The sequence below is a fragment of the Nematostella vectensis genome, chromosome 2 (genome assembly GCF_932526225.1).
Source record: "Nematostella vectensis chromosome 2, jaNemVect1.1, whole genome shotgun sequence".
NCBI lineage: Eukaryota > Metazoa > Cnidaria > Anthozoa > Actiniaria > Edwardsiidae > Nematostella > Nematostella vectensis.
This window is the reverse complement of record NC_064035.1, coordinates 14,239,008-14,266,236: the sequence shown is the minus strand read 5'-3', so window position 1 is coordinate 14,266,236 and position 27,229 is coordinate 14,239,008. Positions and strand designations below refer to the sequence as shown.

Here is a 27,229-nt window from a genome sequence, read left to right as displayed (position 1 = left end):
TGGGGGAGTCGTGGGTGATGGGATTAGGGCGGGGCGTTAAGGGGGTGGCGGAGCTGTGGGTGGATTCAGTCTTTCAGTGCCGATTTCAGTGGGTGTGAAAACCCCACACATTATTTTGGCCAATTCCTGTCTTTCACTTTCCATACACATGCATACACATCAACTCACTGAAGTATATGATTTATTGCTGTATTAATTATTTGGTATGTAGATAACAAGCAGACCCGTCAGCTTGCATGAAAATAATGTCGAAGTACGATTGTTCCTCTGAGGTTGTACAGGTCCCGTATTTCCCGTTCGTTTTTTGGTTGCCGGTATTCAGGCACGTCTCAGCCCCCATAACCTGAAACGAAGAAAACAAATCAGCCTCCTATTAAGACGAGAAGATTCTATGGTGGAACTCATCATTGGAAACGAATAGACAGTATGACATAAAAAACTCCTTTCACGAGGCGAGAGCCATAACGGCTATCACGAGCAGAGAACACACAAAAATACGTGAGTTAGTGCTCTCAGACATCCTGTGCCCTTTGCACAAATCCAGGGTCCGAGCTATGACTTATATCATAAGCTGTTTTTGTAATAGCTTCGCTTCTCGGCCAACTGTTTATTATTTGTACCATTTCTCATCCTTGGACATTATCCGCCGATATCCCAGCCGCCAGAAGGGGTTTATTAACTAAATAGTTTGAAATTTTCTGATGTTAATATGTGGTGATCGTCGCTAGTCCTGATGTAACTTATGGTAAACCAGCTTTTGGTGAGCTGGGCATCACTGTCAAAAATTATGAACTTTGAAAAAAAAATTAAACCCCTAGTACTTTTTTGAAAAAAATGTCTCTTTGACAAATCTGTGGCGTATGAAGTCTGTCCTACCTTATCGATATCTCTTTTGAGTGATGGCCTTTAGGATTTTTACGCCTTTTGTTGCATTTGTTCCGGCGACTGTGCTTGGTTCGACATCGTACCCCTCGCCGAGTTAGAAGATGCCCGGCGACTGCCTCACTCTTCTCGACGAACGAGGCAAGAACTAGAGTCATGACGGCTACCACGAACAGAGAACACAGAAAAATACGCATCTTAAACGGAGCTCTGATGAAAGTCGTGCGGTGCGGAGAGTTGCGCTGTTTGAGTGCTCTCAAAGATCCTTTTTCCTTTATACAAATCCAGGGTCCGAGCCATGACGAATATCATAAGTTATTTTTTTTAATTGCAACTAATTTTTTTATCAAGGAATTTAATTTTGGGCCTTGAGTTAATTGCAATTTGTTAATTACCAAGAAAAGTAATTAGTCAACTATGCTGGAACCTCCATATGTCGGACAACTTTAAAACGGGAGACTTAGGACCTTCCTAAAGCGGGCACGTTAAGCAAAGTCCTAAAGGCTAGCAAAGTTTTTTTTTCATTGGTCAGTCTTTTACGCCGACGTTTTTTAACGATCCCATCTATTTCGTTTTCATGTCATTGAAGGATAAAACGCTTACTTTAATAAAACTTATAATGACATCATAAACTTATAAATTATTTTTCAAGCAAAAAATATGCCCCGAGGGTTTTACTCCATGTTTGTGTCGCCTCTATTGAGTTGATAACCTCTATATTACGAACAGAGATACTTCCTCAGGTCTTACATGTGACGTATATACACGTCATAATATCTCTATTACGGACAGAGATACATAACCGCCTTCCTAGGTGTGACGTATATATGCACGTCATAATGTAAAGTAACTGGTGCATGATCACCATTATTACCAAGTTTTTGAATAGAGAAATAAGTTGTCTGATTAAAGTTTGTAGGCACAGAATTGAAGTCAAATCGAAGTGAATATTTTAACATGGAACCTACATATGACGATATGGCAACGGATCAAAAAATTATATCGAAATATCGTTGTACCGAAACACGTCTTTTTTTAAAAAAAATTCGTGTCGTTTCTTGAAAAACTCGCCTTACTAGTTGCTTTAGAGTGCAATTACCGGTCCACACCACGTTCCCATTTTATTCACGCAGATTTGTTTTTTATTTCACCAATTCAACTCAATATGCAAGTGAACCTTGTACACTTTGGAAGTTTATTTTTTCCTTTTTGTTGATAAAAAATAAATAAATGCATGAATGAATGCATGAATGAATGAATGAATGAATGAATGAATGAATGAATGAATGAATGAATGAATGAATGAATGAATGAATGAATGAATGAATAAATAAATAAAACAATGAATGAACGAACGGGCGGACGGGGGAATAAATAAGCAGACGGCAGATGAATGCACATGAATTCAGTATTTGTGGTGGTGGATCCAAGGGAGCCTGTGCCCTCTCCCTACTTTTGAACGGAAAATTAGAAGAAAATCAATGGGGGCTACATTCCGAACTTCCACCTTCCTTTTACCCTACCCATTTTTATGGCTCCTACGGCCATAATCGCCCACAGGGAGCCCAAAATGTCCAACTGACGATGGGCACTGTGGCACTTGTGAATCAAAGTTTATTTTAAAAGCGTCCTACTTATGGTCCGTCCGAGGTTTGATTTACATACTGTCCCTAAAGGCTGGTTTCCACGTGATCGCACTCGGTCGCACACTGAAATTTTAATGTCTCGCTTATATCACACACGGTACGGAAATTCCTTGCAAACATCCGTTCGGCCAATTAGAGGCCGTAGGAACACCAACAGACGTACGTACTTGCGTATACGGACAAACCACCAGAACGGTGCATCCACAGGAATCCCCTCCCGCCCCCGGGAACATTTATCGCATAGTTTACCACTATCTTTACCCGTGGTGCTCCGCTTACGCGGCGCTCCGCTATCATGGATTTTATTAATATGACTTTCTCGTTGCAGTCTGGGAAGTACGATATGTCAGGTGACCTGCTAAAAAAGTGTCTACAATACAACAAGGTAAATGGTTCTTGATAGCTGCGTCATCATTACGTATCTAGTTTGCGCATTGATTTCAACTCCCTCTGGGCCACTCTACAGTTCTTGTTAAATATTAAAGATAAGGGGATGAGAAAAATAACCATAAATGTCATTATGTGGGGTTCAAAAGGCTAGCTTCCTATTTAATTAATCCGTGGCCAACAGTAAACTTATGTTGTAGCTCCCCTATATGTTTTAAAGTTTATAGGGGTTGAATGCCTTTGTTTTGTTCTTTTACAGACGTGTTGTATACCTTGGGAGTAAATGGGATTGAATGCCTTTGTTTTGTTCTTTTACAGACGTGTTGTATACCTTGGAGTAAATGGGATTGAATGCCTTTGTTATGTTCTTTTACAGATGTGTCGTATACCTTGGGAATAAATGGGATTGAATGCCTTTGTTATGTTCTTTTACAGACGTGTTGTATACCTTGGGAGTAAATGGGATTGAATGCCTTTGTTATGTTCTTTTACAGATGTGTCGTATACCTTGGGAGTAAATGGGATTGAATGCCTTTGTTATGTTCTTTTACAGACGTGTTGTATACCTTGGGAGTAAATGGGATTGAATGCCTTTGTTATGTTCTTGAGGAGTCGTGTTGTATACCCTGGGAGTAAATGGAATTGAATGCCTTTGTCATGTTCTTGTGTAGACGTGTTTAATATCTTGAGAGTATATGGGATTGAATGCCTTTGTTATGTTCTTGTGTAGTCGTGTTGTATTATTGGGAGTATATGGGATTGAATGCCTTTGTTATATTCTTGTGGAGTCGTGCTGTAAATCTTAGGAGTATATGGGATTGAATGCCCTTGTTATGTTCTTGTACAGTCATGCTGTAAAGCTTGGGAGTACATGGGTTTCGTCATGGAAAAAGAACAAGCTTATAAGGATGCTGCACAGAATTACGAAAACGCCTGGAAGAACGGGAACCGAAATAACCCAACCATAGGTGAGATACCCGGAATGTTGTCATCTCAAAAAAATGATTGTGATGTTATCGGTTTTATTTTGTAAATGAAGTTTGAAGTTTTTTTTTTAGATTATTGAGAGATATTTTCAAATTTCTTATTTTCCGATATTAAATAAAAAAAATAACAATTGTGTTGATGATCCATATTCTCCTTCATCCAAAAGAGTTATGAGATTTAATCAGAGAGTTATAGTTATATGAGAGTTGTGCCATTTGAAAAATGACATTCGTCAATGTTTTTCATTGTGTTGCTTTATATACTTTATTTATACTTAGTATTGCCGCGTCTACGAGAAGAGACGTTCGTTCTCCTGACAGCTTTTTGTAGATATCTCATAATTGATAAATATTTTTTTTCAGGCTTTCGTCTGGCGTTTAACTATTTGAAGGCCAAGCGCTTTGTCGATGCCATCGACGTCTGCCATAAGGTAAACACATGTTTCCGCCTGGTGTCTTTGTCTTTGTCAGTGCTGTTCCCTGGTAGTCACCAATGCGTGAAGACAGGGGGAAGAACAGGGGGGGGGGGGGGGGGGCGCAACCTCCAACCCCAACCTCGCCAATAATGTGTCTTTTCTCAAGGCCATTTCAGAGTTAAAAGGGATAGCAGTTTGGGTGTGATCCACATTAATTCTTACCCCTAGATAGCAAATTAGGTGTGGTCGAAGCAATTTCTAACATTTTCAGTTTTCCTGAATTGCGCTCCTAAACATGCCATCGAGCACATCTCTCTATTTAGGATGCGATGGTCTACTAGTGTGAAACCTCCCTGAGGGATAGCAGAAACGTAAATGTATTAATCACCCCCTGAGGGATAGCAGTAATTTATACCCTAATCAAGCTTCTAACAGTTTAATCCGTGTCTCGCTGATTGTGCTATGTAGGTCCTGAGTCAACATCCAAACTACCCCAAGATCAAGAAGGACATATTAGACAAAGCGAGGAGTTCCTTAAGAGTGTAAATAGCATGATGTACTATACGCATGCACGAGGTCACCACCGCATGGTTAGTTACATGGAGTGTAGTTTAAGTACATTGGTCCGTTGCCTGGCGTGTGTTTTCATAGGCCAAGTACATCCCAGTAGTGATATTAAATCTTACAAAATAAATTCAATTCTATTTCTAGAGTATTGAGTAAAGCAGGGTAAACTGTCCAAAATAATGGGAGTTTTTAATATTCAAAATAAAGGAAACCATAATTGTCATTTTTAAGATTCCAGGATAAGAGCCGAGTAATTACAAATGGTGTACCGCGTTAAAAAGTGATATAAACAATTTTTTTAAATGCTAAATTGTCGAGACTGAAGACGCAATGTGTATAGGGGGGATCCAGCTAAGCCCCCTCTCCCCCCCTAAAAACGGTTATTTGCCGACTATAAAGAACATGGAATAGTGGAATTCTTGTGTATATGTTAGTGTAAGTAATAAAGTGTTAGTGTAAGTAATTTGGAAATCGTCCATCTTGAAATCTTGAGTGTCACTCTTATCCTTTCAGTCTTTGAAAAAAAGACACACAACTATCACAACAAATTTGGATCGATATTTTATTTGTAAACCATCATTTGTAGTTTTAATAAAGATTGTCTAGCTGTAAGTTGACATGATCACTAGGAGGTAGAGAACAAGCCAACAGTTTGACAAAGCGAAACTATGAAAATGTTGCTACATGCGCACGAAGGGGACCGTCATTTATCTTATTCCTTGGCCAAGCTGAGCTATGAAAGAGAGGATTAATACGTATCTTCTCATCATGTATCGAGTGTTTTCGATTCGATAAGTATGCACAAGCTAAGCACTATAAACAATTCCTCAGTTGTTTCTTCGGTAAACGAGATATCTTTCATTCGCAAATAGGTGATTTGTTGACTTAGCTTGATACGTATTGTTTGTTAATTTTGATTAATTTTGTTTCTAGCCTCTGTTGCTTTTGGTCTAGAAAAAAAATGATTTTCATACGTAGCAGTACGTTGAAAGGGATTTGATTAGTGGCTCATTTATTGAGCGTTTCATCTTTAGGACGGATTACCAAAGTGGAATAAACCGAAGGTTATCGCGTGTTACTTCCTCAAGATCCAAGCTACCAATACAAACTACTTTCGTAAACAGCTCTAAAGGGCTTAAGATTGATGTATCCTGGCGGAAATTCCATTACAGCGCCATTTGCCAAGGAGAGTGAAGTTAACCCCAGTTAAAGCAGAAAGACTAAAGTATTCAAGCATCGTCGTGCCCTGCAAAATGGAGTGGAGACGACTATCGATGCGTGCACTATTTTAGCCGATCTCGGTGTTTGGTTTTATCTTTAAAATTAATCACTTTAAATGGCAAGTCCATCACTGGCGAGCAGTGGGTCAGACGGGACGCACGTTTTGCTAGCCGCAACACAAGAAAGCAATACGACAACGAGCTCGCACATCACCGATAATAAAGGTAGGAGAAGACGCTTGTAATAACAGCAACATCCACTAAGCGGCGAGCGGTCATTTTAGCCTGTTGTATTAGCTTATTGTACATATCATATCCCTGTCGGGGATCAAGCTTAAAATATTTGCGGCACGTTCGAGACAATCAAAGACAAAACATCAAATATATTATATCTATCAGATCTACTTGCTGCTTTTACTGTCACTCAAGCGGCCATTTTGATTGACATTCCGAGAAAGTACAGTAATAAAATGTATGGTTTCCATAAGACATTACGGTCGGAGCTGGTGACGATTGGTTAAACGAAAATTCTATCCCACAACGCTCAGTTATGCTGGAGACATCGGCTTTGGGATGCCAGTGCGTTGGCTTATTTTTCTTGTCTTGGAACTACTATACTAAGTCGTCATTTTGAGGGGGAAAAAATTAAAACATTGAGACATCACACACCCATTAGAGCATGACAGTGATCTTTGCGGGCTTGTTTTATTTTGGAATTGTTCGTTGGTGCAATTCTGCTCGTACTTCGTTTCTACTTCATTACTGTTTGTACAATTTTTATTAGAATAGCTTAAAATTATTGGTCATTTAATGGGCTTGACTTTCATTTTTTTTTTTTTTTTGAAGACTTGTACAACTAAGTGGTCATTTTTTTCTATAATGAAATACGAATAGACCTTAAAATAAAAGCCTCGGAAATAAGTATTTTCGATATATTTTTTTGTTTATATTTCTTCTCTTTGGCAAACAAATAATGTCCATAAGTGGGATCAAGTGAAATTTGTGGTTCATAAAACAATTTTCTACAGGAAATAAAAAATAACTGTGATAACCGAGGAATCGCGTTGAAACTTTGCAAACAGTTTTTTGTATAATTTCCACAATACAAAATGATCCTTAATTCTTCACGTAAACGAAAAAATCATCATTTTCAATCGCAACTTATTCTACACCCTGTATTAGAATGTGTGATATATTCACCTGTGCGTGCGGTGTGTGTCCGATGATCCCTGACCTTACCAAAACTGTCTTATCTTCAATGTTACTTCTGCCATGTTATGCAGGCCTCCCTTTGCGTGTGTTCGTCCCGTGTATAGCGGTCGCTGGGTCAGTCCTATGTCTGGTCTTTGTGATAGCACTGGTGCTGATACTCAAGCGAAGGCGGTACGTAATCGAATTTTAAGCTCCTGATTTAGATCCTAAAGGAAATTTGGCCTGCTTGCAGGCGTTTACCCGGTGCTTTTCGCTATGCAGCGAGTCATGGCCGCCATCTTGTTTGTTCTAGCCGCGCGCGAACTGGGGGACGCACAGAAAGCTGCAGAACGAAACAAGATGGCGGGCACGTCTCACCGAGTAACACCTGCAAGTAGACTAGGATACCAGATACTACAGCTACTGAAATTATATGGAATTACATTACTGGTCATTTCAGAAAAAAAAAAACACTGATGTGCGTTACGGCACTGTTCTGTGAGCTCTCGTCAACTTAACAGCTTTCTGGCCTCCGTCATTCCAATAAACGGAATTGCATTTTGTGCCTTTGATTGGTCTGCGCCTTGCTGAGAGGTGGCGTGATTTTAAACCATTTCAGTGCTAGCCAGTGAAGTCACTTTGAGGATTTTGAATAACGGAAGTCAGAAGGCGATTTAGCTGTTGGGAATCGCCAGCGAGAGTTGGCAGAATATTGAAAACTGCAGTATCAAGGTTTGAATAGTGAAGTCAATCTGATGTTTGATGTTCAACAAATTGCAACGAAAATGGGCTTGGCAGCATGGCCTTAAAACTAAAGTTCTCCATAATTCTTTATACATAATACATCTCGAAGTAAAATTTTCATACATTGTAAGGACTACTACAGCAACTAAAGATTTTCCTCACAATATACAGACATGGCGAGCGCAACAGACACTTCCGCACTGCGCGAAGCAACACCCAGATGTCTTTCGACAATATGGCGTACGTCATCTGCAGACCTCGTACACCGGAAGTGACGTCACGACAGGATGCTCACGGAATTAGTGGAATAACCAACACCGTGAAACGGAAGTTGTCGGCGTTTAGCTTACTCGGCCTGCAAACCCAGGACATCCCAGCGGAGTTCAGCTGTGGGAGACTGGAGATAGTGGAGACAATGCCTTACAGCACGGTCCTGCCAGAAGAACTGGGTGAGATTGTGCTTACTGCGCAAGTCTGAGATACACTCTTTTTTATAACAACGTTTTAAGGCTGAAGATGTTCTTAACGATGTTCTTAAATTTTAGTGTATATGAGAATACAATACCCAATGAATTATCAGGAAGAGAATTACACAAAGCACAATTCGATTCTGCATTTAGAACACATCACACAAACAAAACTCGACATTTTGCTGCTTTCAACAGCTTCGACATGTTCTTAGCATGTTCTTAAAATTTGGTGAAATCTCAGCCTCGACATGTTCTTAGCATGTTCTTAAAATTTGTTGAAATATCAGCCTCGACATGTTCCAAGCATGTTCTTAAAATTTGGTGAAATCTCAGCCTCGACATGTTCTTAGCATGTTCTTAAAATTTGGTGAAATATCAGCCTCGACATGTTCTTAGCATGTTCTTAAAATTTGGTGAAATCTCAGGCTGGACATGTTCTTAGCATGTTCTTAAAATTTGGTGAAATATCAGCCCCGACATGTTCTTAGCATGTTCTTAAAATTTGGTGAAATCTCAGGCTGGAGGTTCTTATAAAAAAGGAGTGTACACCCCGCTGCACATCCAGGGCTTTCACGGGTGCTTAAAATCCTAGAAAAGCCTGAATTTTAAAAATTAAATTCAAAAGTCATGGAAAATAATCACCCGGAAGAAAACTATTGAGACGTTGAGGCCACTTCTTTTCATGTGCCGTTCCAAGTGTAAATTTATGTTTATTTCTAATGACCTGTGAAAAGTGAGTATTTTATTTTAGATTTTATAAACCTTTAAAAAGACGGTAACGTGACTTCATTTTTTTGTCCGTGATCTTGGTAACGCAATCTTTAAGATGATTTGCTGAATAACAATAGAGCGCTACCTTGCGAAATTTCCCTGCACGTGAAAATGTCTCCCAGGTCCACAACATAAATAATTAGAGGGTTTTCGATGAGCATGCATGTCTTTTGGCTCGGAACAGCGAAGGGTTCAAACCACTTTATTCTCGACTTCGTACGACTGGCCACGGACGGGACTTGGCGAGTAACTGTATGGGAAGGATCCTTAAAGCTCCACCGATACAAGGTAGGTTGCTTATTTGTCGCTTTTTAAGCGAATACATTGAATTTTCAAGATGATTTATAATCTTAATAATAATTTTGCGAATTTTCACTTTTGGTTAACGTCTAATCAATCTATACCTCTGTCCTTTGCATACATATAAAGACAAGATCTAAGTTTTCATGGACTGAAAACAGCAAAGCTTTATCTGCTTTTTTGAAACAAATTGAAAGATAACGCAATGTTGTCCAAAGCAAAAATACAAAATGAACTATGCGAGCAAAATAAACATTTGTTGTTTGGTCAGTTAAGACTTGCCACTATGATCATCATAAATTGGAGAACATATTGGAATGTTCATAAAATACCGGTCTGTTCTTATGTCAAATAACTTTAAATCGGATAATCATAAATAAAATTAAACAGTAGTCAACAAATACGGTGATTAAATATTAGTAGCAACTGCATAATACCCCCCCACACACACACACACCCCAAGCTACATGTTTTCTAAAAAAAATCGTCCCCGTCCATTGCTGTCCTGCCACCAGTTCCTTACGTTAACCCCAGACTCGTACCCAGTCGCCAAAATGAAAAAAATAAGAAGAAAATAAGGGATCATAACTTATGTGCGGGTTGCCTGTGGTGATTGATTAGGCCCGCGGTGTCGTGTGGGTTGTGGCACCGCGCGCCTAGTTAATCACCACAGGCAACCCGCGCATAAATTGTTTCCCTTATCTTCTTCTCATTTTGGCGACTGGGTACGAGCCTGCGTCAACCCGTCCTCTCGTCAAGCCGTCCTCTCGTCAACCCGTCCTCTCGCCAACTTTTGAAAATGAAAAATAACTTTTTATTTTGAGGGTTGTAGAACGAATTTTTTAGTACAATTGAAAATAATTAGTATTTTAAGGGATTGTACATCGAGTAAAATTTCAGTACAATAACTCCAAGGTTTTTTTGACTCAGGAATGCAATATTCTGTTTAATCTTTACAGTTCTTAAAACCTTTCACTTATATCAATCTAGCCAAAACAAAGCATAGATAAACTTTCAAATTCTGAAAAGGGAATTGAAATTTGAATTTTCAACAGATCTTTGAAAATGGCATTTTTATTCCAATAAATGCCAATACAGGTATATTAGGATAATATACAAAGTAGGTTGGCATATATGCCTATCCTCTATTCATAATATTTAATTACATCATCACCAAATTTCAGGACTACGCTCGTAATGGAGTCATCTGTTAAGCTCATAATATACTAAAAAAAGGTCTTTTGGCCTTAACAGTTTGAAAGAGTTATTGATTGCAAATAGATCATTAAAAAATACTCGACGTATATCATTTGGTTGACATCTCGATCTACGTCACAAATTACTGGACCCGGGCCTTTCAGTTCACGGCCTTTTTTCCGAAGGTTGACAAAAATACCTCAATATTACAGATTTGAGTTATTCGCGCGAACGCATGTTTTATAGGGTCCATACGAACCACCTACCATTTGGAAGATGAAAATATAAAGAATTGACAAAGTCTCTCAACTCTGAAAGGTTATATGGACTTTAATAAATATTCCTGTGTAATATTTGTTTATATTTTTAATGAAATAACACCGTTTTAATAATATTGTTTTAAAAAAGTTACGTAAGTCTGATTACGCGTGCAAAAATTCTAATTATAAAAAGCTTAATGAAGGTTTCCCTGGCCTCATTCACCATGTCGCCTCCACACGAAGCCGCCTCCACACGAGGCTAATAGATATTTCTATCGATTGGACAGACATAATTGAAGATGATGTTCTGGATTTTTTAAGACACGTCGCAAATACCAGCGCTTGTTACTTAGAACCTGGTTTGCTTGCGACAAGCTGTTGGGGAGGACTCCTAGAGAACGAATCTCTTGCATATACTTAGCAGGACCGACGGCGACGATTGATTGAGGACAACGACCTCAAGTGGTTTTTAATTAAGAAATGTACGTCGTCGCAATTTGGCAAGAAATTGGCTACCAAGGGGTTTGTCGCATCTCCTGAGGTTTTTGACCTACTAAACAAGCTACTAAAATCTGAATGACGAATACGCGACGGGGGACGCCCAGCTATTGTTTGAGCTATTTTCTGGCGAAAGATCGTCGTGTTGGTAATTTTTGTTGACTAGCATTCAGGCTTGACTATATTGATATTTTGTGAGTACCAAGTGATTCTCCATGAAAACGTTTTGAAAAAATGTTTTTAGATTTGCCACAGAAAAAGTGAGGACAATTAAGGTATATACTGTACGGCTTCCTCAATCGTTGGGACCATCCAAGTTCCGCTTGTGGCCCGTCTAATGGAGCGCACTGACCAGGGCCAGGGCCTTCTAGACCGGTTTCAGGCGCGTTCCCAGGATTGGCCGAGGTGGGGTGCGCAGTCATAGGTATAATATGGAAGCATAGTATTTGGAGATTCCTTAATAAGAAGTGACCCACTTTTTGGCCGCCAAGGGGGGGGGGGGGGGGGATGCGCAGTCATAGGTATCATATAAAAAAAGCATAGTATTTGAAGATTCCTTAATAAGAAATGACCCACTTTTTTGCTGCCAGGGGGGTACCCTGCGCACCCCTGTGTACGCGGTGTACGCGCCTGGGTTTACGGTGATGGTCCCGCAATGTCTGAGACCGACAGTTGAGACGACGCAGGTAACTTAAGCGATAGCTACAACAGAAAACAACGCCACTTAAGTCACTTAATGATCTCTTCGCCGAGATGTACCGCCTGTGTACCGATAACGCCTGTTACACAATTAACCAACCGGCTGGTGAGATCATCAAGAAGCTTTGTAGAGATGAGATCGCACAGATCAGTAAAGCCCTAGGAGGTAACTAACTAGCCTGGGCGGATACAAGGGGGTGGATATCCACCCCCCTTTTTGAGCAAAAAAAAATTAAAAAGTCACTTTGTTTGAAAAAACTACGGAGAAGGTACTGTCCAATTCAATTCAACTTGAAGAATTGTTAGATCTATGTGACCTACCAAGAACCACTGGATCAGATACAAGCTGTCTATCCGGCCATTATCCACCCCCTATTTGGAAATCCTGGATCCGCCCCTGCTAGCTGGGACTAAATTGAAATTAGCTTAAACTTAGGTAAAGTTGTTACTGTTATTGTTGTAGGTGTTCCTCTGGAGCAAAACATCGGAATTGACAAAGAGAGTCAGTGTGTGCCTGCATATTTTTACCAGCATTGCGTCCAAACTTGCACGGGGCGTGAAGCCAGTAGAGACTGCCAGTGGAGATTGACAGAACCGTCGAAAAACATTCAGTTAGGGGCGGGGAAGTTTGTCATATATGTGGACTCGCAGAAACAAGTGCTTTGTGAGGTAAAAACGTCGATTAACTGCTTTGGAGAACGCTGTGCAAAAGGTTCAGTGTTACCAAAGGGCGTAGGGAGGAAATTCAATAAGCACGGTACGCTTTTTTTTTTGTTTCTAGAAAATCTACGCCCTTTGTTCACCTATCTAACCTTAACAAAAACGCGAATGTTCTAATTTAACTATTTATTGTTTTTCTGTTCATTGAGTGTCGTTAGAACCAATAGGAAATGTTGCGAATATAAATGTTGTAAAGAGAAAATTACTTAGTTCAAGGGAAAGCCTTAATTACAGAAACAATTGAAATAAAAGAGAATGGGGTAAATGTTTCTTTTTTTACACACGATATCCATATACCAACTAGTGGAATAGGTTCCACATGTCACAACGCAACTTCTGACCAAGATGCGCGACGTAAGAGGGATTTTCTCGCAATTGTATAGTCGTCAAACTTAGAGGCAATACCTCCCGTGTGAGGATCGAGATACCCCTTATATAAGCTGAAATGCTCACTGGCAAATGGTAGATTAAGGATAGTTATTGATGCATATTATGTGATGAGCCCTAGGAAAAGGGTATATACACCTATTTCAAATAAAATTGTCAGCGCAAATGGCGCAAACGCAGAAACACCTCCAAATCAAGATATACTCATATTTTATTTCAATATAAAACTTTTATATAAATCTTTCTGATTGTAAAATGTCCTGTGCAGTAGTATTGCTAAGCACCTTCATTATTATACATAAATACATTTTTATTATACAAACGAACTGTTTTTAGCGAATGCATTGACTGGAAGGGATAGAGAAAAATATATTAAATTTGTCCGATCAACAATATATATGAATTTCCTTGTAACTATCATTAAAACTCCTATAACCGTTAAATCAAAGAACTTTCGCAGTCACTTTTCCTAGTGAATCGGATAAAACATTGCGAGATTAAAAAAATAATTATCATTTTAGATTTGTGTAGAGCCAATTTAACTACGCGTAAACACCCGCGAGTAAGGACCTACTATTTCCCAAGCTTTCCTAACGTATTCTTAATTTAATGGCCCAGCGAAAACCATGGACGTTTGCGCGTCTAGGGGACCTCTGCTTCCATACCTGACATGGATAATTTCGTGGTCTCGGCAAATATGTAACTATGCGTTTCTTTTTAGTAAAGAAAAAGCACAGTTCTGGAAATCTTTAGAATAAAGTAATATTGTCAATTGTATATACATTTCATAGTACTGTTATTTTGTGATTTTTGTTTCAAATTATTTTTAAATTATTGAAATATAGAACCTATTCCAGATACATATTTTAGGCTTAACAGATTCTTATGCAAATGGTGTCACGGGTTCTTAAAAATTCTAGGTTCTTACGCGCAGGTTTTTACTTTATTTCAAAACTTTTGACTACATAATTATTTTTTCCTTATTCAATACATCTAACTTGACCTAGGTCATTGAAATGTAGAGCAAACATACGCAATAACATGTTTCGGCTTTTGTTGCCCTGCACTACGTTGACAAAACATTCTGATGCCAGGAAGCGCTCAACAATCATATCCATAAACCACATTTTATAAACAACGAATAAACAATTATATATTATAAATGATATAGACATTTCAGTCAATTTGATAAATACTATTAGAAATGGCCTCCCCCGAGGGCAACTTTAACCAAGACCTTAAATCAAGAAAAAAAAATTGGCAGCCACCAACGTAATTGAATTCCTCTCGGAAGGGGGCAAGTTGATGTCCTGTTATGCCGATTAGTGGCGTCATTACAGCACGAGCTTAATGCACCAACTATATTTTCTGCAAGATAACACCTTAAATACTAGAGAAGTACAGAAATCTATGGCACCCAAGCGTTGACGCCTTTCGGTTTGTCGTGGTCCGTTGGAACACGCGACTGAGGAAGTGAGTTCATGCTTATATCGGCGATGAGACCACGAGGAGCATGTCCAGCCCAGCGAGAATCATGGACTTTTGCGTGACTCTGCTCCCTTGGCTGATCGGATGGCCTCTCCTGTGATCCGACCGGTGTCTCCTGTGTTTCGGCCCATCTCTCCTCTGATCCTGTTAGTCTCTCCTGTGATCTGGCTGACCTCTCCAGGTCTTCACTGCTGATCTCCCCCAGGGCTACATGGTTGATAAAACCCTGGAGCTGGATAGGTGGTCTGTCGATAGCCTCCCCTTCATCACCCGGGGACACAGCTGTGACTGGGAAAAGACCCAATCCACGGCCTCGTCGCTTCTTTGTCTTCTTTATGGCTTTTCTCTCTTCGACATTCCTCGTTCGGTAAGTACTGAGATCTGGCCGTGTCTCGTCCGGAATACTGATGGTCTCCTCGGATAAACACTCGTCCCTCGCTAAGTCGTCCAAGAACGACTCACCTGGACGTATCTTTGGCTTCCTTGTAAGAGCGGGACGTTTCCCTTTAGCACGCTCCTTTGTGGGATCGGATTGGCGACGGCTCAGAGACCTTTCAGATTGCGATGCAAGCCCCTGAGAATTACGGCGGGTGTGAGGTATTTTATTCAAACCAGCTGCAGGTTCATGAGTGCTTCTTAGAGGATGCATCCAAAGCCCTTCCTCGCGTAAGTGTCTGGCATTAGATAAAGAAGTGGCTGCAGTCTTGGGGGCGGTTGGCAAACTTGAATAACTTTCATCAAAGAACACATCATTGGACAAAGCCCCAGAATCAAAGCCTGGGACGTCGTCTTGTGTGTCCCTGAAGCGTGGCATGGAGCCGTATGTTTGTATGCTCTGGTCCGTCTCGTAGCCACTTGCAGCGTACAAGTCGTCGTTGGTGTCGCGGTGGTAGTAGAAGTCTCCAACACCGTCGCGGTGATAGTAAATGTCGTCGTTGTAGCAGTAAAGGGCATCGCTGGTGTCGCGGCGAAACAGGTACTCAACCTCGCCCTCGTCGCTGGACAGGAAATCAGTGGAGTATTCGAAGAGCCTGGCTTCTAAGTTTCCTGCTCCCACGAGGTTGTCCATCCTGAAAAGCAACTCTTCCATCTGGGTCTCCACTTCGTCCACCGCGTATTCCTGGAAGGAAATCACACAAGATAAGTAATGACTTTCAAAAAGTCTTCCTGCATAAAGGGTCGTTCGAATAGCCATTTTTAGACTGCTCAAAAGCAATTAAAAAATGATAATAAGTAAATTGCCTTTATCGTTACTCAGGTAAAGAAGATGAATCGTGATTTCTTTTTTTTTTCTAACATCTATCGTTTATATTATTTCTCTCTCTTTATATATATTATTACAAAGCATCGAGCCACTTCTTTTTTAGGGAAGAGCAGAATAAAGGACTTACAACTGGTACGATCTTTTGGTCTTCTTCTTCCTCATCACTATCCTCGTTAAAAACCGTCTCTTCTCTCGTCTTGGGCCTCTTCAACGAATACAGCCTAAACAAGATTAAAATTTAAGTTCAAAACCTGCTAGGCTAATTACAGGCGGTATAGTGGTGTCAAATTAGAAAAAAAAAAGGATCCGAGAAAACTTCGAGTGTACTCACTTGCTCATCCCATAGTCCAGTAGAAAGTTGGCAGCGTCGTAATCTAGGAGCTTTTTGGAGTAATGGTACATCCATCTTACCACAGACGCACTCTGAAAGACAGAAAAAGCATGGTGTCTCCATATAGCTGCAAACCAATATTTTAAACAAGTCATCATTCGCACTAGACCTTGTCGAGTGCAGAGCTCCATAAAATGAAGCAAAAAAGATGATAAAACATTAAAAGTGCAAAAAGAACTACATTTTCAATATTCTCAGGTGACTGCACCTATAAGAAATAGAGTTTGAAAAGATTTTGAAGCAAAAATGTTTTCATGTTTCGTTATTTTCGCGCGCGTGCTAAATAGCGTCATTTCAAATGAGCGCGCGCTGTTTTTGTCGTTCTTGGTGTAGAAAACCTCTTCCGAAAAGCTCGCAGTTATTGCCAAAACATTCTCGTCAATTTACAAATGATCGAGATTAATCTATGGCTCTGCTTTTGCGACATTTACGGAGTTCTGTACTTGACATGGTCAAGTGGGAATGACGACTTGGACCTGGTCCGCGCCTTTTATACCGCGGGTCCTTGTTAAAGCCTATAGAGGCGTCTGTCACCATACGTACCAGTGAGCGAGTGATCACTAGTACCCCAAGCAAGTACAACGCCACAAACACTGTGCTGGCCACAGGCAGCTCGCGGTGGAAACCATTCTCTAGCACAGCCGTACCGCGCATCCTCAACATTCCACTGACCGTCAGGAACGCGGACGAGAAGCTCCTAAAGGCGCCATGGAGACGGCCAAATAGGAGGTATCCCGGATGAGTGAATGTAAGAAGGTAAACCACTGTCATCACCTATCGTGAAGGGAAATATTTTTTCATAAGTGCTTTAAGGCGTTTTTCGATGTTGTCTAATATCCCTGGGGATAATGCGGAGAATTTCTTTTGTACTTCTTTGTTCGTCAGTGTGAGGAATATTCCAAGACTCAAAGCTATCAACGGATATCCTCGAAACATGGTGAGAGTATGTAATTTTAGCGAGTTCATGTAATAATAACGATATCTACTTTAAGTTTCTTGTTTTTATTGCACTTTCACCATTTATATAATTATTTTCTTCCTGAAAAATTTGCTTAAGTATTGGGTGAAGTAGGAAAATTGTTGGCCTATAAGCTGATGAGGGAGAAGGCGAGAGGACTGTTTCTACCCGATGTTTGCTGTCTAAAACTGCCCCCAAACATGCACTCAATGTCTTAGAATGCCCCACCCTCTCCTACCCTCCACTCACCGCCACACCAGCCAGATGGCGCGAAGCGAGCGTGAGGACATAGCCAAGTCTCTTCATGAAGGGGAATATCCTGAAGGCGTGGAGCGTCCTGACCATCAACAGGAAGACCATCAGCGAATACAGGTACAGCAGCAGCCCCTGGCAAACAGGCGTGAACCGTTAATACGCCTACTGCAAAACGTTTGCCTTGCCTCGTGAACCGTTATTACGCCTAAGGAATAACCTTTGACTTGCCCTTGGACCGTTTATACGCCTAATGAATAACGTTAGCCTTGGCTCGTGAACCGTTAATGCGCTTACTAAATAACGTTTGCCTTGCCTCGTGAGCCGTTAATATTTCTACTGAATTACGTGCAAGAAGTAAAATACTCCTTATAACCATAACAAAACAAGTTTTCGATGATAAAGTATTGTTTTAGGTAGTACTGTCAGTTATCATTACACCATTCTAATGTACAGACCCCCTGATCATCGACATCTAAGTGCAACACGCTTAGACAAGGCGCTTACTCGGGGGAGGCGCTTATTCAAGGGAGGTGCTTATACGGGGGAGGCGCCTATTCAAGGGGGGTGCTTATGCAAGGGGGGTGCTTATTCAAGGGAGGTGCTTATTCGGGGGAGGCGCTTATTCAAGGGAGGCGCTTATTCAAGGGAGTTGCTTATTCAAGGGAGTTGCTTATTCAGGGGAGGTGCTTATTTAAGGGGGGTACTTATTAAAGGGAGGTGCTTATTCGAGCAATTACAGCATCGAAAAGACCCATGGCAAATGTTTAGCCATACATACCTCGCTAGAGTGGACGACTTCGCCAGCTTCGAAAGCATTATCATTGAGATTGGTGAGGACTTCTCTGTAGAGTGCATAATGTGCCATGGACCAGCGGACGTACACCGCCAAGCTTAGGGTGGATATCACCACTAGGCAGACCTGATAATACCCAATACACTCAGTCAGTTATACGCATTCACATGCAATAATGGGCCATAGACCACCGAACATACACCGCCAAGCTTAGGGTGGATATCACCACTAGGCAGACCTGATAATACCCAATACACTCAGTAATACGCATTCATATGCAATAATGGGCCATAGACAACTGAACATAAACCACAAAGCAAGGAGTGGATACCCTAGACAGACCTCATACAATTAGAAATTATACACATATACATATGTAATAATAAGCCATAGACCACCGGACATGTGAGACTTTGAACTCATAATTTCAAAGTGTAGCCTCCTCCGCAGGCATCTCTATTTGCAAGACAACACAAGAAAACAGCGAGCGCGCAGACCGAACCCGAAAGAGCGCGCGCGGAACAGAAACCCCGCTAGCGAAAAGCTGTTTAGCTGTTTTTAGCGAAAAAAAAAAGAAGCGGTTTAGACGCTTGCGGAGGAGGCTAGTCAGAGTGAATTGTTAAGACTGGATCTCTGGGTTTGCGGTGGTAACCAGATCAACCAAATAGGGACAATGGAAAGGAGAAGATAGAAGGGCTGGTAAAACTAGCCGTCAAAAAAAAAAGGTGCGCAGCGCTTTCACACTCCCTCTATGCATTGAGAGTCGGTAACAATTATAACGAGCAATACTGACCTCAAGGCAGCTCCAAAAACAAAAGAACAACTTGACTTTTGACTTGCGCACGGCTTTCAGAACGTGGTGTACTAGGTACACGTAACATACTACAAAAAGCACCTGAAATATGTGACAACATAAATGTACTATTAGTCAGATACTATTGTACGCTCTGACTCAACAGAAATGCAAAGAGGAGTTCCCCGCCTGTGGTTACCTTGCATATCTTGCAGAGAACGCCAAGGGCTGTCTTAACATAGCTGCTTTGGAAGGAATGCACGGTCACACGACTTTCAAGCTCCCCTACTAATGATGTCGTTAACTCCCATGATACAGTGCTGCACAAAAAAGAAGATACATGTGATCAATGACACGAGCGGACTTGGCACAAAGCTAGAAGGTAAATTTGTGGTACGAGTCAATATTCGAGAACTTACCTAGACATATTATTGGTAGGTGTGAACAGGCTGAACTGAACAATGATCTGTTGGATGCAGGGCGTGAGGGATCTCAGCATTTTCTTCATGTCCATATGTGCGTGAGACCTTCAAACGAGACGAAAAATAAATGTAAAAAAGGACCATCACCTATATGTCTCCCGTCGCACCGAAGTTGGACACCAACTGCAAAACGAAATTAACGCCACACTTTGACAGGAATAAATGTTAACTAAAAACAAAATCTTAAAATGTGAGACATAATTTCTGAGAGGTTTAAATCTGTCATATATGTTTACCATAATTTATGTAGTGTATTTCTAGTTACGTAGAAATGCACCAGCGAAGGGAGCTAAAGCTCTATAGATTCTAAAACTTCACGTCAGCATTGACTCTCCATTAGTTCAAAATATATTCTCAATTTATCAGGTTTTCATTTTTTTTCGGAGATGGAGCCCAAACTACATAGCACGATTATCTTGCCATAATACCTATCTCTATCTCAATACACCAAAAACTGGAAATCGACTCTGCCAAATTTTCGTCTTTAATAAGACTTCTTCAGGGCAGACTGAAGAAGGTGAATCGTAACAGAGATAAGTGTAACTCTGAGGCTCAGCTTAGGGAAAGGGAAGGCCAGTGGGCTTATCGGCTTAAGTCTATCTACCCGCGGGGTCTTAATAGTGATGACTTTTTTTGTAGTAGGAACCCACGTAGAGAAGTGTAAATTCTTTTTATCCATAGCGCGCGCTATTCTAGAAAATGCGCGTTTTTGTCAGTTGTAATGTTTTTGCGTCTCGCGCCACTATTCTGATGTAAATAAGCTTGTTACGATTCACCTTCTTCAGTCTGCCCTGAAGAAGTCTTATTAAAGACGAAAATTTGGCAGAGTCGATTTCCAGTTTTTGGTGTATTGTATTCATTGGTACGAGATCGCGACAGTTTGGGCTTTTTGATTCTATCTCTATCTCCATATACCTATCTCTACTCAGCTCAAGACTGTGCCAAGAGTGTTTTTGTAAATCACACGTGGTCCAGCACTCGCGGCTACTGTTGACACCATGCAGTGAGATGTTTCTCCCATGATCGCAAATCTAAAATAGCACACATAACAAGCGTTGAATGAAGGAAATCATACACACAGAGGCATTAGCGTTAGCAAGAAGTATATCAGATTTTATTCACTTGTACTTGTGGGTTGAATAAAGGTACTATAAACAGAGGCATCAGTGTTAGCCGGAAGTAAGTACAGTATATCAGCCTTAGCATTTATTCACATGTACTTATGTAGGATAGCACCCTTTCACACTGGTTTCACAGTGGCTTCCTTCATTGGTGCCTACTTAAAAGGCCTTATATCTTAATATAAGGGGCAGTTAGATTTTAATATAGTTAATGGGATAAAATAAAGATTAATGATCAAAGTAACGGTCTAACATCGGTCATACCTGTTTGTTGAATGAGTGTTGGTATAAAATGCGTGGCTTTCCGACGAGAAAACTCTGTGTTCCGCGAAGGAATATCTAGAATAAAGGATAATTTTATTGATAAAGCTTGCATATGGTTTGTATCACTATAGTGTACTTTCACACTGTCAAGGAAATGTAGAGGAAAGGTAGAGGCTGTAAATAGAAGCAAGTATGTCTCAGGCGGCGTACCTGTGGTGACTCCCTGGCAGCACCAGGGGGGCGCCAATAAAGAAGGTCAATCACGTGGGCATGTTTCCTTGACCACCAGTAGTCCATGCGCATGTTGGAAGACGGTAGCATATTGCTGAGATATTAACACACCCGATGAGTTACATAAGAACACGTACAGAGCGATCGCACATGATGTTACACTGAGTCCATGCGCATGTTAGGAGACAGTGGCATATTGCTGAGATATTAACACACGATAAGTTACATAAGAACACGTACAGAGCGATCGCACATGATGTTACACTGAGTCCATGCGCATATTGGGAGACAGTGGCATATTGCTGAGATATTAACACGCCCGATGAGTTACATAAGAACACGTACAGAGCGATCGCAAATGATACATACGGTGGTGTGATCCTAGTAGTATCATTAAAAGTGTGGCGGATAGCTCCATTTCCAGAACCCTTGGACCAAGCATTTTGCCCAGGGACACGGTGATTTCATGTTTTCGTGATTTTAACCCTGACACGTTTGTGTATTATGTTCTCACTATACGCGAATGCTCATGTGCAACAACGAATCATAGAAAAGTTGCTCCAATGAACAGGCATTGTACAGTATTTAGATTACGCAACACTGTTCGTAAACATATCAGTAGTTATGTGATGTGTGCAAATAATGGTCCCTTTAAGATACTACGAAGGCAACAGGAACAGCGATAGCAGAAAACAGTGGAATTACTTTCCATGAAAAAGTGTCCTGTCTGGTAGATTTAACCATTTTAACCAAACTACGAGTTTCAAGATCTTTCAAGTACATGGAAGTTTACATTGTGACTCCGCATATCTATGTATGCTGCTGTTGAAAAAACTCTTCGCTTGCATGCTTTTGGATTATAAAGTATAGTTGCCTTCATTTTTCCCTGCTAGCAGAGGCTTCTTTTCTCTGTATTTCGCTGTGCTTCGTTCGCGAACTCCAGCCAAGCGAAATACAGAGAAAAGAGGCCTCTGCTAGCAGGGAACCTTCATTTAAACTAGCTTAAAATTTAGCGCCAAGCGCGAATGCACTTTTCTCGGTCACACCGTCCATGCAGCGCCGGCGCCGACGCTTTTTTTAATGTATCTAGTAATATTGGAGGGCAGGATAAGAGGAAGGTACATTACCTGGTGATAGTCTGCTTGATTGTCTCGTTCATGGAGTAAGTACCTGGGTACCACAGACCGCTGACGAGGCTACCGACGATCACAAGGAATATCAAAGTGGACACCATTTCGCTGCAAAGGAGTAACAGGAAAACCGAGTTAAGAAAGTTAGGAATATCGACCAACAACTCTTGTGCACAGAGATACAGATTGACAATGCACGGAATCACGCCGTTACTAACGACATCTGTCTTGGAATGGATAAAATACTTGAAGTACCTAGTTCCACAATGTGTTTGCGTCTGTTAAAGGGGGTACATTATCTGCAGCGCATCTAGTTTGCGCATGGGCTTTCCCCGTAAGCCCTGATTGGCCCTTATGGAGTTTTGAACAACCGGCCCAGTCTCAACTAAAAAAAAGACGTTCTTATAGAAACAAAGAGTGTAAAGTAATTAATGCATCTCAAACGCGAGATCGTTGGCATAAAAAAATATATGCCCCTATGTATCTATTGACTACAAACCAAACTTGCGGCAGCAATGCCGACAAGCATACTAACCATATGTATTCCACAACTGTTCTGTCCTGTACGCGTTTGACATACGAGTCGTACAGCATCGCTTTCTTAGGGGGGCGGAGAAACTTCAAGTACCGCTGGTGCTGGCGAACGGCTAAGGACTGGAATAGAAATATCAGTATCTATTTAAGGTGCCTTATTGTTTTTCAATCGAGTGTCATTGATTTGGCTGGGATAAGATCATAGTATCTAGTGCTGCCTAAGGACTGGAATAAAAATATCAATATCTATTTACGAGTGTCCTTGATTTGGCTGGGATCATGTCAAAGTATCGCTAGTGCCGGCTAAGGAATGGAATAGAAAGGTCACCTGCAGTGCATATGCCTTGAGAGCACAGATGCCCTGAGAGCACAGTTTTAATGTCCTCAGTAATACAGTTCGGCTAAACATTGATTCCCGAAGGTTTCCGCTTTTAAGAGAGTTTAAGTCCGCAACTCTCGCTGTAAAGCAAACCTAAGCAATTGAAAACCTCGACTTATGGGTACAACGTTTTAGCTTGTATTACTAATTAGCCTTATGGGAACTTGGGACCATATTTTCTTACCATGCGAATCCTATCTGAGGTTTCCTCCAAGCTGCTTACAATGCAATTGAAGGGTGGTGCCTGCATATCCTCAAAGCCCTCGTCCACCTCGGCATCATCACTAGGCTCACCAAGAGGGGCAGAGGGGCTGGCGGGTCGAGAGCTGCAAGCGATGTACAAAGGGACGGCGAGGACGGCGAGAGGCTGTGAAAGGAGCAGAGACTCCACTATAGAGAAGATGAGAGACTGCAACCAGCGAATGGACTTTTCGTACCCAAAGCTGTAAGAAAAAAAAGGAATGGCTTTTACGTTACAAGGCAAGTAAGTACTGTAATAAGAGGGATATATCTTTATCCCTTAGTCTTTGGCAAGTCAACACGAACGGCATCAAAAACGGCGCGCGCGCTCACGAATTGCTGAAAAACGGTGTTGACGTCCGCGACAGGAAATCTAGAACGGCATTTTCCCTATTTTTACGTTCTACGCGCGCGGTCACGGACGTCAACGCCGTTTTTCCAAAAATTCGTCAGAGCGCGCGCCGTTTTTGATGCCGTTCGTGTTGACTTGCTTAAGCTCTCTATTGATGGCTTGTCACGGCGATACGTTTCATTGCGCGCTATTCCCAGACGAGAAACTACCAGTATTTTTGACGGGAATAGGGAAATGCTTACACCAGCAAATTCCAAGTACCATATTTGATATAAGAGTTTGGCCTTATAAGGTGAATGTTTTGGAAGCTTCTTTTAAGAATAACGTCTCACTTAGAGTGATATGTTCCAGCATGTGTGATGTTTTTTTTTTACATAGAACTTTTATCTCCTTAAAATAAATTGCTTGAGAGTGACCTGCAGCGGCAGGTACAATATGAGGGTGTTTTTTTAACCTAGACCTAAACTAAACTGCAAATTGAAAGAGTACTTCCTCCTTTCTGTTTCCTGTGTTAATTAGCACAATCATTCAAACGCGCGATGATAATAACCACCGGAGGAACCAGAATGGTCACGAGTTCCTGAAATTGCTTGCGCTACAATTTTGTCTTTCAGCACTTTCAGAATACACGAAGATAAACATTTCTCGGAAAACGACAAAGTCACGAGGTCACCATATTTGATATAAGAGTTTGGCCTTTTAAGGTGAATATTTGATAAGCTTCTTTTAAGAATAACGTCACTTAGAGTGATATGTTCCAGCAGGTGTGATACTTTTTTTTACATATAACTTTTATCTCCTTAAAATAAAATTGCTTGAGTGACCTGCAGCGGCACGTACAATATGAGGGTGTTTTTAACCTAGACCTAAACTAAACTGCAAATTGAAAGAGTACTTCCTCCTTTCTGTTTCCTGTGTTAATCAGCACAATCATTTAAACGCGCGATGAAAATAACCACCGGAGGAACCAGAATGGTCACGAGTTCCTGAAATTGCTTGCGCTTGCGCTACAATTTTGTCTTTCAGCACTTTCAGAATACACGAAGATAAACATTTCTCGGAAAACGACAAGGTCACGAGGTTACCATATTTGATATAAGAGTTTGGCCTTTTAAGGTGAATATTTGATAAGCTTCTTTTAAGAATAACGTCACTTAGAGTGATATGTTCCAGCAGGTGTGATGCTTTTTTTTACATATAACTTTTATCTCCTTAAAATAAAATTGCTTGAGTGACCTGCAGCGGCACGTACAATATGAGGGTGTTTTTAACCTAGACCAAAACTAAACTGCAAATTGAAAGAGTACTTCCTCCTTTCTGTTTCCTGTGTTAATCAGCACAATCATTCAAACGCGCGATGATAATAACCACCGGAGGAACCAGAATGGTCACGAGTTCCTGAAATTGCTTGCGCTACAATTTTGTCTTTCAGCACTTTCAGAATACACGAAGATAAACATTTCTCGGAAAACGACAAGGTCACGAGGTCACCAAATTGTATTTATAAGCACAGAAACTCAGCTTTCGCGAGTGAATTTCTGCTGCTTTAAAAACAGCACAGACGCCACGCTTCACTATACAGACAAACTCAAGACAACTTCTTCATCTATCTAAATCTAAGAAGGTAAGATGAATTTTTTAAAATCTATTATTTTTCCTGTTGTTGCAAGTATATTTGCACTGTATGAATAAAAATAAAGCCGGAGGCGCACTAGTTGGTTTAAGTTGCCTCGTCTCATTGGTATGCCTAATAAATGACTCAGTTACGCAGTTGCAGTTATAACCGTAAGCTATAAACTCAACCTTCTTTCGTGAGGAGAAGCTTTTGAAAATACCACAAGCTGAAGATCTTTAACAATAAATAGCACACGAGGGCGTCCTGACTATACAGCAAAGTAAGAAACTTTGAGGAACAGAAAAAAAACTTCCATAATTGTGTAAGGATCAAGCCGGAATTCCAGTTTTCTCTTTTACTCAAGTCGGTAAAAAAGAAAGAAAAAACTACTGATCTAAATCATGTCTCCAAAAAAATGAAAGTTGCGGCCTTTCCGAAACCGGAACCTCGTGTTTAAGAGGATATATAAAGAAAATTAGCAACGATTAGTGAACAGGTTCCATTTCTCCAAGCAAGCCTATTTCAGTTGATTTAGCGCTGACACTTGTAATAACCAGTAAATTATTTAGACCGGAAAAGTTCCATCGCATGAAGGCATGGTTTCATCAATCAAAACCTCCAAGGTTCAGCTCCAGACTGGCTGTAAAGGTTACAGTCTGGCGTTCTTACCGGGTTCCCTGTGTTCGTAGATTACCGTAAATGATCTAATAAACGCCCGGGGTGTTTATAAAATTTCGATGGTCCGAGAAGGGGGGGGGGGGGGGGTATTGGCGTTCAATAGATAGGAGGCGTTTATTGAGAGGGGCGTTCTTTACAAACTATAACAATATATAGAATCCAAGTGTAGTCTCAGTCAAGTTCACGTTAAATAAAAGCCTGCGTAGTAGCCAGTAGAAGACAAACTCAGATTAATTTAATTTGATTTATATAACCGAAATTCTCAAGTCGTTTGTTTCTTTAGTGGGAGGTAGGGTAGGGGGGGGGGGGGCGTTCATTAGATAGGAGGTGTTCTTTAGATAGGGGGCGTTTACAGTAACCGTGAAGGAGCGTGAGATTGGGGACAAGTACAACCTTTACCAACCACAGGCAACCCAATCAGAACGCGAGCGACTAGGGTGGGTTTCCAACACAAAAAGCTCAATGTGGGACACATGTTTTTCTCGCAGATGTCGCGGAGCGTGACTGTTTCCGTAGCGCTGATGGCAGTACTGTTTGGCATGTTGCTCCTTCCACGATCAGAGGCCGGCATTGGTGACTGCTGGGCAACCTGGAGCCGTTGTACTCGGTGGAGCCGGTGGTTCACGGGGAAACTTTGGCTTAACTGCCAGCAGAGATGCTACTGCCTTGGTCATGCCACTGGGAGTTGTGTAGACACCCCATCCACCTGTCCTTTCAGTAACAGAGCATGGCAGTGCCAGTGTTCTGGGAGACGAAGCGGCCCTAGGCCCATATGGTGCGGTTTTTAATACAACGAGAAAGACAACTCACTAGTATCTAAGTAATTTCATTCGAAGCAACATATGACGAAAATCCGCTTGAATATAAGTAACCAATAGTACCGCATAAAATGTAAAATAAATAACCGGATCTGATCTGTA

General features: G+C 41.0%; 3 protein-coding genes and 4 long non-coding RNA genes across 8 annotated transcripts in view; 5 read left to right on the top strand and 2 right to left on the bottom strand.

Moving 5' to 3' along the window:
* Positions 1 to 5,496, top strand: part of LOC5521703 (tetratricopeptide repeat protein 21B) — a 34,894-nt gene extending 29,398 nt beyond the window's left edge. Inside the window, exons 39-42 of the mRNA XM_032366870.2 lie at positions 2,857 to 2,913; positions 3,763 to 3,883; positions 4,265 to 4,332; positions 4,786 to 5,496. Of these exons, the coding sequence (XP_032222761.2) occupies positions 2,857 to 2,913; positions 3,763 to 3,883; positions 4,265 to 4,332; positions 4,786 to 4,863 (324 nt within the window). The 3' untranslated portion in view covers positions 4,864 to 5,496. The remainder of the gene's footprint in view (positions 1 to 2,856; positions 2,914 to 3,762; positions 3,884 to 4,264; positions 4,333 to 4,785) is intronic.
* On the bottom strand, positions 165 to 1,880 carry LOC116604464. Its single transcript, XR_004291068.2, has 2 exons — positions 877 to 1,880; positions 165 to 343 (listed from the first exon to the last, which is right to left on the bottom strand). It is a non-coding gene; the product is annotated as an uncharacterized LOC116604464 (long non-coding RNA).
* A 136-nt stretch (positions 5,497 to 5,632) lies between the features above and the next one.
* Positions 5,633 to 8,841, top strand: LOC116604463. The gene is made up of 3 exons (XM_032366872.2): positions 5,633 to 6,329; positions 7,388 to 7,487; positions 8,211 to 8,841. The coding sequence occupies exons 1-3, from the start codon at positions 6,221 to 6,223 to the stop codon at positions 8,515 to 8,517; spliced, it is 516 nt and encodes a 171-aa protein (XP_032222763.2). The 5' UTR covers positions 5,633 to 6,220; the 3' UTR covers positions 8,518 to 8,841.
* A 96-nt stretch (positions 8,842 to 8,937) lies between these two features.
* On the top strand, positions 8,938 to 13,219 carry LOC125560905. Its single transcript, XR_007306940.1, has 2 exons — positions 8,938 to 9,568; positions 12,698 to 13,219. It is a non-coding gene; the product is annotated as an uncharacterized LOC125560905 (long non-coding RNA).
* Positions 13,220 to 13,534: 315 nt separating this feature from the next.
* The window catches only part of LOC5521702 (polycystic kidney disease 1-related protein), a 43,068-nt gene continuing 29,373 nt past the window's right edge, over positions 13,535 to 27,229 (bottom strand). For both annotated transcript variants that reach the window (XM_032366842.2, XM_032366843.2), the window contains exons 43-57: positions 23,609 to 23,867; positions 23,047 to 23,165; positions 22,509 to 22,619; positions 21,361 to 21,475; positions 21,151 to 21,225; positions 20,681 to 20,796; positions 19,703 to 19,810; positions 19,483 to 19,603; positions 19,284 to 19,385; positions 18,476 to 18,616; positions 17,692 to 17,829; positions 17,028 to 17,258; positions 16,425 to 16,516; positions 16,221 to 16,314; positions 13,535 to 15,949 (exon numbers count right to left, since the gene is read on the bottom strand). In XM_032366842.2, the coding sequence (XP_032222733.2) occupies positions 14,750 to 15,949; positions 16,221 to 16,314; positions 16,425 to 16,516; positions 17,028 to 17,258; positions 17,692 to 17,829; positions 18,476 to 18,616; positions 19,284 to 19,385; positions 19,483 to 19,603; positions 19,703 to 19,810; positions 20,681 to 20,796; positions 21,151 to 21,225; positions 21,361 to 21,475; positions 22,509 to 22,619; positions 23,047 to 23,165; positions 23,609 to 23,867 (3,022 nt within the window). In that variant the 3' untranslated portion in view covers positions 13,535 to 14,749. The remainder of the gene's footprint in view (positions 15,950 to 16,220; positions 16,315 to 16,424; positions 16,517 to 17,027; positions 17,259 to 17,691; positions 17,830 to 18,475; positions 18,617 to 19,283; positions 19,386 to 19,482; positions 19,604 to 19,702; positions 19,811 to 20,680; positions 20,797 to 21,150; positions 21,226 to 21,360; positions 21,476 to 22,508; positions 22,620 to 23,046; positions 23,166 to 23,608; positions 23,868 to 27,229) is intronic.
* LOC116604456 lies at positions 17,233 to 19,946 on the top strand. Its single transcript, XR_004291063.2, has 3 exons — positions 17,233 to 17,421; positions 17,557 to 17,814; positions 19,450 to 19,946. It is a non-coding gene; the product is annotated as an uncharacterized LOC116604456 (long non-coding RNA).
* Positions 25,025 to 25,631, top strand: LOC116604454. The gene is made up of 2 exons (XR_004291061.2): positions 25,025 to 25,132; positions 25,449 to 25,631. It is a non-coding gene; the product is annotated as an uncharacterized LOC116604454 (long non-coding RNA).

Bases quoted from the DNA above. Each gene is read 5' to 3' on its own strand.
- LOC116604463 (XM_032366872.2), top strand. From the start codon at position 6,221: ATGGCAAGTCCATCACTGGCGAGCAGTGGGTCAGACGGGACGCACGTT. The intron at 6,330-7,387 runs GTAGGAGAAGAC...CATGTTATGCAG, and splicing joins GCACATCACCGATAATAAAG to GCCTCCCTTTGCGTGTGTTC. The intron at 7,488-8,210 runs GTACGTAATCGA...CACAATATACAG, and splicing joins CTGATACTCAAGCGAAGGCG to ACATGGCGAGCGCAACAGAC.